The following is an 11144-nucleotide window of genomic DNA, read 5'->3' as shown; positions in this document are numbered from 1 at the left end:
TTTAATTTCCACTGATGTTACGAGTCGATTTAACATGAATGGTAAAGGATAGATTTCTCACCTTAGTCCTGATTTTGATTGATATATGTGCCATATTTCTTAATCTTAGACATATTGATGTAGTACCAGAGTACACTGATCATTAAAGGTTCTGTCACTGATCTCAAGGGTAGATTTATCCTAAGTACAAAAGCATGCCTGTGTTTAAAAACTATAGTCATTGTTACACCTGACTCATTATTGTTGGGGGCGTTTCTACACAAATACACTCCGCTTTAACCTAAATGGGGACATTCAATGGGAAACTTTCTTTAGGGAACTGGTAAATACAATAAACTCTGATTATTAAACATTTGCTTATGTTAAGGCAGACCTTCCCAAAGTGTGGGGCCCGCCCCCTAGGGGGGGCACAGAGCCATTGCAGGGGGGGGCGCGGCATGAAAAGGGGAAAAAAACAAAAACAAAAAAAACAACGCTTGTGCACTGCTAGCATGTTAGTCCCCAACCCCGGGCCACAGACCGGTACTGGGCCGTGAGTCGTTTGGTACCAGGCCGCAAGAGTTGAGGCTCGAATGTGAAATTTATGGTTTTCAGGGTTTTTATCGTTAACTCGGTTTCCCTGGGTCTTTCCCGTGTGTTATGAAAGAATTGTAAAGATTTACACGTTACCATACCGACCAGAGAGCATAAAGGGGCAGAGAGGAGGATGTTACTCAGTGTTACTGGGGCATTTTAGGAGGAGGCTGCTAATAAAGTTACACAATTACACAGTGAATTCGGGTTTATTATTATATTTACAAAATACCACCGTTTGTGTGTTGGTCGTATCATATTATATGGTTGTATTTATCGGCCACACCTTAAAGGCCGGTCCTTGAAAATATTGTCTGACATTAAACTGTCCGTGGTGCAAAAAAGGCTGGGGACCGCTGATCTAAAAGGTACTTTTGAGGCCACCATCATTTGCAGCTGTGGATCGTCTTCTTGCACAGACACGCTCTGTTCACCTGGTTTGTTCACGAATGGGCCGTGCATCCATTCTTTTGAAGTTCGGGGGCTTTTTGTGGTTGGGAAGTACCGCTTGAACTCTTTTGAAAGCAGAGATGTGTGGTCTCGCACAAGCTGGGAGAATTTTGCCTCCATCTCTTCCCAAGGCCCTGCTAATGCTTGAAACATGTCAAATATCCCTCTGTGCACTTGGCAACCCCACAATTCAAGTTTGGCTTTGAATGCAGCTACTTTGTCAACTTGAAGGGACGATTTGCGACCCTGTCACTGAAATGTGCTGCTGGTTAGGACTTTTTTTTCCTGAAAGAAACCTCAGCAGTAGCTCTTGTAACTCCAACTCTGGCCAACGATGGACAGGCAGCCATCCTTTAGCATCCTTTACCATTTGTGCCCAACATCCATCTCTGCATCCATCAAAGCTGCTCGAGCAGATATGAGTGTAGGGGTGTTTGCTTTGATGTAGTTCATGACTTTAACTATGTTATTCAATATGCCAACATTTCCCTGTGAATGACACACAGACTCACATGAATAATGGATTAACAAAACAAGATTCTGGTGAATCTTTGCATATTCACACAACAAAGTGCCATGTTATCAGATAATCAACGTGACGTGATGTGACTGTGAACTACGCTCAGAATCAGACAGGTCGTATGACATCCACCAGCTACATCGTAGATTGCTGTATGATAAGGAGCTATAAAAATCTCTGAACTATCAGAATCAGAATCAGAATCAGAATGGGGTTTATTGCCAGATGTTGAGGTTTACAACATTAGGAAATTGCTGCGGTGCTTCAGTGCAAACAATAAAATTAAAGTGCTATGTAGAAAGAAAGATATGTGCATGAGATATACATGAGATATATACATGAGAATAAGAATTTGAGTGCTACGTAGAAAGATATATACATGAGTGCAGGTGGTGATCAGTGCCAAACATGAATGATGCAGTGACACAGCGTAGGGTCATGTGTTAGTGGGGGAGACAGTCATGTGGTTATTGTTCATGTGTCCGACAGCAGAGGGGAAGAAACTGTTCTTATGGCGAGAGGTTCTGGTGCGAATGGACCGGAGCCTCCTGCCTGAGGGGAGCAGGTCAAACAGACTGTGTCCAGGGTGAGAAGGGTCAGCTGAGATCCGGGCTGCACGCCGCAGTGTCCTGGAGGTGTACAGGTCCTGCAGAGATGGGAGTCTGCAGCCAATCACCTTCTCAGCAGAGCGCACAACACGCTGCAGTCTCTGTTTGTCCCTGATAGTGGCTCCAGCGTACCACACGGTGATGGAGGAGGTGAGGATGGACTCGATGATTGCAGTGTAGAACTTGCATCATCGTCCGTGTTGGCAGGTTGAATTTCTTCAGCTGCCTCAGGAAGTACATCCTCTGCTGGGCTTTCTTGATGACGGAGGTGATGGTGGGCTCCCACTTCAGGTCCTGGGTGATGGTGGTACCCAGGAAGCGGAATGAGTCCACAGAGGTGATGGGGGTGTCAGTCAGGATGATGGGGGGGAGTGGGGCTGTGTGCTTCCTGAAGTCCACAATAATCTCCACTGTCTTCTGGGCATTCAGCACCAGGTTGTTGTGGCTGCACCAGGACACCAGACGTTCAACCTCCCTCCTGTAGGCAGACTCGTCCCCGTCCGAGATGAGCCAATGACGGTGGTGTCATCTGCAGAACTTGATTAGCTTGACAGACTGGTGGGTGGAGGTGCAGCAGTTGGTGTACAGGGAGAAGAGCAGAGGAGAAAGAACACAGCCCTGAGGGGAGCCGGTGCTGATGGTCCGGGAGTCCGAGACATTCTTTCCCAGCCTCACAGTGCTGCTTCCTGTCCGTCAGGAAGTCAGTGATCCACCGGCAGATGGGATCAGGCACATTCATCTGTGATCACACAGATTCAAACAATTCATGTACAACAAACATGAAAATGTGACACGAGTTCTGTAGGATCATCAGATTGGAAAAAGTAAGCAACATCTAAAACGCAGTAACTCGTTTACACTTCTTTAACCATCTTGAGCAGTAAAGTCTCAGTTGGAGCCACTTTGGTACTTTGTAAACGTTGTTATTTTTTCATCACCTAGAATGACGTCTGCAATGAAGGAATCAGAAAATGAAGCGTTTTCATCACGCGTGATGCCGCAGATCAGTCTGGACAGAACAGTCGTGATGAGGGTAATGAATCCTGTCAGCAGTTAGAGTGAAGAGCAGCACGTTGCTGTGGACGGTCCCAGGATTAAACTGGACAAATGGCTTCAGTAATAATTAAGCCCCATTCAGACGGATTAGTTGCTCTACAGCAGGAAGGGTGATTCTAATAATTTAAAATATGAAGAGACAAGACAAAATATGTGGGTGTCATTGCTCTGATAGGAACTAATGAGATACTGATGTGGGAAACAAGCCTACACAGCAACCTGCCATTATGTCAGGGCTCCAGACTAACCTTCTGCCACGGTTTTTAAAAAAGGCGCACCACTAACCCTAACCCATTCCCCACCAGTTAGGCACACCCAAATTTTTCAGCTGCATTGCTTAACACTGCAGTTTTACATGTGCAATTCTTTGTGGGGAAATTGCTGTCCATACAGACAATATTAACTTGTAAATGATTCACTAACAATCTTGTCAACACAAAGTTCCTTATTTAGAGCACATTTCTAAGGAAAGATAAGTTACTGAAAAAGTGCTTGTGCTTAAAGTGCGTTGGCACTCTTTGGCAGTATTGTAGACAATGTTAAACTTAATCATCTCATCGGCTCCTCTGACAACCTGCTTGCCGCTGAAAGGCGGTGTTAGAGGGGACGCCTGGGCAGTTATCGCAGCATATAATGTGTTTCCTGGATACACTGTGCTTTTTCAGCATTCAGAGGTTGATGGCTCCGTGTCAGAGCTGGCTATGAATTTCAGACAGTTCAGGCCTTAACTTAACAAAAAATGTATCAATAGTTCTTTTCATCTTTTCTTATTACCCACAGCTACATCCCCTCTGTCAGGCCTAGGCTGCTCATGAGGGCTGGGCATCATCACTGATTTCTATAATCCATTCGTCTCCGATTCACAAGGTCCTGATTCGATTCAGGTTTGCCTGAGACAGTCAGAAATATTATAATTCTGATCATTTATCAGAACTGATACATGTGGGACTTTAACAGAGGTGTGAGCATGACAGTAGAGGCCTTTGTGTCAAAGTAACTGAGGATAAAACAGAAAAACATGAAGGAGATTTTCCTGGCCTGGATTTTTATAGCAGAGAAACTTAAAAATATTCTGCAATATTGCATAATTTGAAAAAGTTTAAATTTCTTCAGTAGTGAACAGCAGAAATGAGGCTTTCTTGTCTGAGGTCATTTAAGTAACAAAGACAGCAGCCGACAGCGCTGTAAGCAACGGTAGACTGACGGGTAATAAGCGAATGCAGAAAACAGAGATTTGAGACGGGAAGCTGTTCTTGAAGTGCAGAGAGAGAGAGCTGTGCAGGAAGTGCATTTTATCGTGGTGGAAGCAAAACAGCAAAAGTCAGAGTGAATTAATGGCGACATTTATCAAATGTGAATTGTAGCACGATATATACATAAATGTGTGTGTGTACAGGTACGAACCCTGTGAGTAGACTGACTTAAAGTGTTAGCCTTAGCTAAGGAAGTAGAGCAGGTCATCTGCCTGATCTAGATCCTTCTGCCCCAGTCTGCATGCCAATGTATGAACTGAATCCTGAGGTCCTCCTGATGCACTGTTAGATAGAAAACAAGTGCTCGGCGCTACGACACCTGTGAAGGGCTTTGAGTGCTCCACCAGCAAAGAACCAGCATGTTTAAAATGGAAACAATTGTGAATTCAATAAGTTAAATCGAGGTGACGCAGATACTAAAAATCTCAGAGGAGTTTGATTCACAGTGACTACAACCTCAAGGTCAAAGGTCAACTTTTTGGAAAATCTTATGAATGCTTTAATTCAAGGATAAAGTGGTGCAGCATTTAGGTGTGTCTGCCAGGAGGGAGCACAGCTGTCATTATTTTGAGCTTTTGCTACAAACTTTAAAAAGTATATTAACCTCCTGGGACCTGCATCCACATATGTGGACATCACATTTTGGGTCATTTAGACCAAAATACATTATGCTGCCACTGTTCCATCAAAATTTAAAACGAATAATGTGTGGCTCTCATTGTTCTTAGGAACAAAAATCGGGTAAAAACAAATCTGGTGACTCTACAGCTGTAGTCAGACAACTACAGCTCATTCAGAGCTCTGCTGCTCGAGTCCTCACTAAGACCAAAAAAGTGGACCACATCAGTCCAGCTCTGAGGTCTTTACACTGGCTGCCTGTCCGTCAGAGGATAGACTTTAAAGTTCTGATGCTGGTCTATAAAGCTCTGAATGGTTTAGGACCAAAATACATCAGTGACCTCCTGACCCAGTATGAACCTTCCAGATCCCTCAGGTCATCTGGATCCGGTCTTTTATCAGTTCCCAGAGTCAGAACCAGACACGGAGAAGCTGCATTCAGCTTTTATGCTCCTTATATCTGGAACAAACTCCCAGAAAGCCTCAGATCAGCTGAAACACTCAGTTTATTTAAATCCAGGTTGAAGACTCACCTGTTCTCAGCTGCATTTGAATAAAGCACCAAATCCACACTTTAAGCTTAAATTTCAAAACTTACATTTAACTACTGATTTTATCTACTGTTCTGATTTTATCTGTTTTGATTTTATATACTTTGTTTTGTTTGTTTGTTAATTAGTTAGTTTATTTGCTTGTTTTAATCAATTTTAAATCATGCTTTTTATTTGTTTTTGTTTCTAATGTCTCTGTAAAGCACTTTGAATCACCTTGTTGTTGAATTGTGCTATACAAATAAACTTGCCTTGCCCTGCCTTGCCTCTTTGTTTTTAGATTCATCGGGTCCAATATTCAAACATCAAAGAGAAATTAAAAATGCTGCTGTGGGAGAGTTCGGGTCTTTGGAGGTTAAAGATTTACTAAATACAATTTGAACCCCAACGAAACAAGAGCATGCAGGGAAAGCTGTGGATGCTCTGAAAGATGAAGTATATTCATAAAACATCCAACCCCTGAGTCTTTATATAGAGGGGTACTTTGTAATATAGCTAACATTTCTGTTCAAATGCACGCGTGACAGATGCCAATAGATAATAAGAACCTGACTGGTCATCCTAAAAATTCAGTTGCAGGTTTTGAGTTGGACACTGTTCATAAATCCGTCAGGTTGATGCTGCAGCCTTTTGAATAATTTAAGGACCTGAGTTCCACAAAACAGCGGTTGTTTCTGGTAAATGTCAAACTTGTTGGACCCTCCGTCGGCTTGCTGCTGAACTGCTGCTCTCTCAGTTCATTCCTAGGCTCAGATTGGCTCATTGAGTCAGACACTCTGTTCGGCAGTTCATCGTTTTTGATATTCATCTTGGTCCACGCTAAGGCTGTCCCCATAAATACCCCCAAATACCACCTTTATTTGGATACATAGTTGACAGCTAACTCACACTTGTAATAAAGTTACTCCTTTTCAGCTCCTCTTCACACACTCGTGTTTGATGTCTGGTTTTAAATTTACCTGGCAGATGAATGGTCTGTTTTTGTCCTGCTGGGAGTAAAATTATTTATGAAGAATGAAGCTGAACGCTTGTTGTCGGAGACGTTCAAGGACTCGTGCTCCCTCAGATAAAGCACGTTGTTTATTTCAGTCGCACTTATTTAAACGGACACTCAGCCCTCACCTCCACAGACACATCAAACCACAACACCTGAGCATCTTCATCTTCTTTACTGACATCTTTGTCAACTTACAACTGGATTGTTCTCTGAATATGTTGGAAGTTCGGTCGAGGACACGGATGTGTTTTAGTGTTTATGTCCTCTACGTCATCTTCTCTGTCCCCAAATGTTTGTCTTTCTTTGTCCATTATGTCACGTAGGTCTCCGTAAAGGTCGCTTTTGGATCACACCTGACCCTTACCACAATGATGACAATATCCAGATTGGACGGGAGGTGAAGATCAGCTGCCAGGTAGAGGCCACGCCCCCAGAGGAACTGCAGTTCAGCTGGCTGAAGAACGGGCGGCCTCTGAGGAGTTCAGAGCGGATGGTCATCACCCACACTGACACAGACGTCTCGCCGGGAACCACCAACCTCGACATCATCGACCTCAAGTTCACCGACTTTGGCACCTACACCTGTGTGGCATCACTAAGGAACGGAGGAACCCCAGAGATTAGCATTGATGTCAACATTTCATCCACCACAGGTGAGGCCAGCTCTTATGGTAGGTGGAGTTAACAAACAGCTGCCAGCTCAAATATGCACGTTAATGAAATACACACTAATCACAGCTGCCCCGGTGACTTGGCAGCCCCTTCGAAGCAGCTGTTGTGATCAACGCTAGAGCCTGATTGGACATGGGGCTGCGGCACTGAAGGCCAAGCAGTCGGTCACCCCTGAACCACGCTCAGCCAGCTCGTCAGCTCTGCATAGGGCAGCTCCTCACAGCTGCTGATGACAGTCATTCAGATAAAGCGTGAACTTTGCCGCACACAGAACTGAGGCTGATTATAAAACCGCCCACTCCTCTTCTCATATCGGGTTTTCAGAAATAATATCTTGCAGCTCTGAGTTGTTTTCTTTGAACCTTGTCATCTGTGACAGCTGTTTGACGCATCCTGCATCATTTCAAAAACATACAGTGGGAATGAACTCATGTACACTTGTCATTGGCTGGTTTCCTCTGTGCCACCAAGATTAAAATAATAGTTGTTTAGTCCTTGAACTGTGGTACAAAGCTCTGAGCTTCTGCAGATACAGAGAGGAGCAGACCTTCAGACAGATGTCAGGCAGATGAACGACTGCCGGCGGCTTCCTGTTTGTTCATAACCTTGGCAGAGTGAAAGAAACAGTCAGAGAGCCCGAGAGGAGGCGGGGGGTAATCGAACTCCCGCTTTAGTCCAAACTGTGCGTGACGCCCGCTGACGCATGAAGGTCACGCTTGGGTCACTCCTGAATCCCTATAAGGAAAATAAATGCTAGAACAGTCCAGCAGCTCTCTCAGTGTCACTCTAGATGAAGGACGAGTTCTCCATCAGACACGAAACAAAAACATTTTGTGTGTGGAGGCAACGTTAACCTCACAGATGAGTCAGAAAGCATAGACATTATACCCACTGCAGCCTTATGAGGGGCGCCACAGCAGGACGCTCCACGTCACCCTCCTCCAGCTCGTTAGGCAAAAGTCTGGATTAATGCTGCCTAATTAGAAAGCACTGGACTTTATTCCTCTTCCTTCAACAACCACGCGCGGTATGAAAAGAAAAGAAAACGCTTGGACACTGCTGGCATCACAGACAGGTTTTTGACGGGGCGCCCACACCAACGCAAAGCAGGAGACGAAGCATCGCTGAATCGTCCACACGTGAACGCAAAAAAGGAGTTTTTAAAAACTTGTTTTCGGTGATTCGAAACGCCGTTTACGTGGACGAAAGGTCCAAACGCATAGAAACGTTTTTAAAACACCCGTGTAGGTGCGGACGCAGCGTAAAAGAGTTAGTAGCTCATTTATTTGTAATTTAATGCAGTTTACATTTTTAGTTTAAGTGTTTTCTAAATGTTTGAAGGTTGAAACAAATATGTGCGTGTGTGTTTGGAGGATGTGTTTGTGTGCGGGGGTTTCTCATGCACAGCTTTTATTCTGAAGGGTCCAAACCTTGGCAGTTAGCAGATATCCTGTCTCTGTCCCTGTAGTTCCTCCAGAGCTCACCGTCCCCAGGGGGCGCTCTCACCTCATCGCTCAGGAAGGCGACACTGTAGACCTGCAGTGCCTGGTCTCTGGAAAACCCAAACCCATCATCCTGTGGTCTCGGGTGGAGGAGAGCGGGGTGGCGGCGGCGGCAACGGCACTGATGCCAGACGGCTCCGTTCAGACGGAGAGCTACGACGGCATCCTGAGGATCAGCAACGTGACCAGAGAGATGAGCGGGACGTACCGCTGCCAGACGAGCCAGTACAACGGCTTCAACGTCAAGCCCAGAGAGGCCTTGATACAGTTGGTGGTGCAGTGTGGGTAACACGCATACATCACTCAGCCGCCACACACACAGCTCCACGATGTCACAACATTCAGAAACATAGTTTTATTCATCAGTGAGCTGTAGCCAGGAAGCAGAAGGCTGAGTCAGTTTCTCAGGCATCAGGATTCCCAGACAAAGTTCTTGAAGTTCTTTCAAGTGTCTCGGAGAACGTGGAGGCAGATCTGGGAACAACCATCATTGCTCCTGTAACAGGTGTTCATTCAAACTCAACGTGGCTCCTCTCACTGACGTCCACTCAAAGAGTTGAGTTTACAGGCTGGCTGCGTTCACTCTGCAGGTCGTGATGCTCAATTCTGATGTTTTTGTCTGCTCGTTCACACTACAAATAAAATGCGACAGCAAACGCGCTCTAGTGTGAACGCTCAAAGCGGCCCGCATGCGCAAAAGAAGACGTCACACACAACGCGCTCTGTTTAGACCCAGAGCAACAGTATGTTTGACTGATGGCCCTTAATATAAAGACTTCGGACTTCACGTTTCCCAATTTTTGCTTTAAGTTATTTTGTTATTTACATAATAATGTAAATAACCTAATAATGATCCTTATTGCTGTTTTAGAGGAGCGCTGCTTCAAAGGATAGCTGCAGATTATACAGTACAAATAAAATGTTCACGTTGTCTTCCCAACAGTTTCGCTGGATGGCCAGGAAGCGTTCGCGATGTCTTCTCCGGCGCTGATAATTGGCGTCTGTCTTGTGTCAGTGACGTAAAAGACGGATTTAATGCGACGTGACCATCAAACAGCAGTCGCTTTCTGAAACATCAGATATGTATCAGATTCAGCACCACATACGAAAGTGACCCAGATCGGATTTGAAAATATCGGATTTGTGCCGTTCACACTGTCACACCATGATCGGATAGATGGTCGCAGAGGGTCAAAAAATCGGATTTGATGGGCTTTCGCCTGCAGTGTGAACGCAGCCTATGAAGTGTCCAAAAATCTGTGAGGGGCACGTTTGCTGAGCCTGGTAGATGAGTGAGGCATTTACACCACAGCACTTCCTGCAACAATAACTGTAATTAACAGGAACTCTACTTGATTTTGTTGCTGTAATGAGCTGAGGTTCAGCTCCTGCAGGACTCGTGTACGTGATTATTTATCAGAGGGGAAGTCTGTTATGCATAATTACTGCACGTTTTCCCGTCAAAGATCTCCTTGCAGCTCACACCGTAACATCTGCTGCTCATGTAAACAGCCACCAACAACTGCTGCTTTAGCCCCTAAAATACCCAGAATGCATTGTGGAGCTGTCTCCTAAGCCCTGCAGAAGAAATGTCACACTGATCAAACCGATCACCAGAGCAGACAGCTCCAGATCAGTTTGATACAAACAGCAGATCAGTTGAAAGACACACCGACAGCTGCAGCTCAGCAGGTACGCGTTTCACCGCCTCGGCCGCGGGCGCTCGGGCCGATGCTGACGGACACATGCTGCCTGCCTGTATCGGACAGAACTGAATCCACCACCTTCCAGTCACGCTCTGTCTAACCTGCAGGCTGCTGCGTCGCACAAAATAGCATCACAGGATGTGACGGGAAGACTTGCAGCTCCTGGCTTCATGCCGCACTAAAAGGCTGTCAGAGCAAATCTCCTCTGCAGCTCGGATGGGCCTCGTTCTGCAGAGCGTCGACGCAGACACTCACAGGAAATCAGCAGCCCGGGCTTTGAGTTTAAGGAACAAAACCTGACTCATAGTTTGAAAAACAAATCTTCTTAGTGATGCTTTATTTTTCCTTTTCGTTTCCTGACAAGTCAACATTATTAAATGCCGAGCAGATTTCATCCAAGTCTGACATTTCAACAATGTTATCAACAAACCAATCTAGTATCTGAAGACTAAGAAGGTGGCTGAAAATGTAGGTTGAAAATAAAACCAATTATTAGACATGTTTTAATAGATTAGGAAAACTCTGTGACCCCACCTACACAGTACGGTAAAGACTCTACAGTAAGACAGTCAGACCTCCCCGTATGAGCAAACGCTTGGTGACAGTGGGACAGAAAAACTCCCTTTGAACAGGAAGAA

General features: G+C 45.1%; 1 protein-coding gene across 1 annotated transcript in view; it reads left to right on the top strand.

Moving 5' to 3' along the window:
• LOC102309201 (MAM domain-containing glycosylphosphatidylinositol anchor protein 2) overlaps window positions 1–11144 on the top strand; it is a gene marked incomplete in the record, with an annotated part of 151758 nt that overhangs the window by 89048 nt on the left and 51566 nt on the right. The window contains 2 exon segments of the mRNA XM_005949564.3: window positions 6950–7279; window positions 8767–9081. Coding sequence (XP_005949626.3) covers window positions 6950–7279; window positions 8767–9081 — 645 coding nt within the window.

This window comes from Haplochromis burtoni, unplaced genomic scaffold, assembly GCF_018398535.1.
Source record: "Haplochromis burtoni strain Fernald_Lab_line unplaced genomic scaffold, NCSU_Asbu1 Contig_667, whole genome shotgun sequence".
In the NCBI taxonomy this organism is placed as follows: domain Eukaryota; kingdom Metazoa; phylum Chordata; class Actinopteri; order Cichliformes; family Cichlidae; genus Haplochromis; species Haplochromis burtoni.
This window is presented reverse-complemented; position numbering and strand designations above follow the sequence as displayed.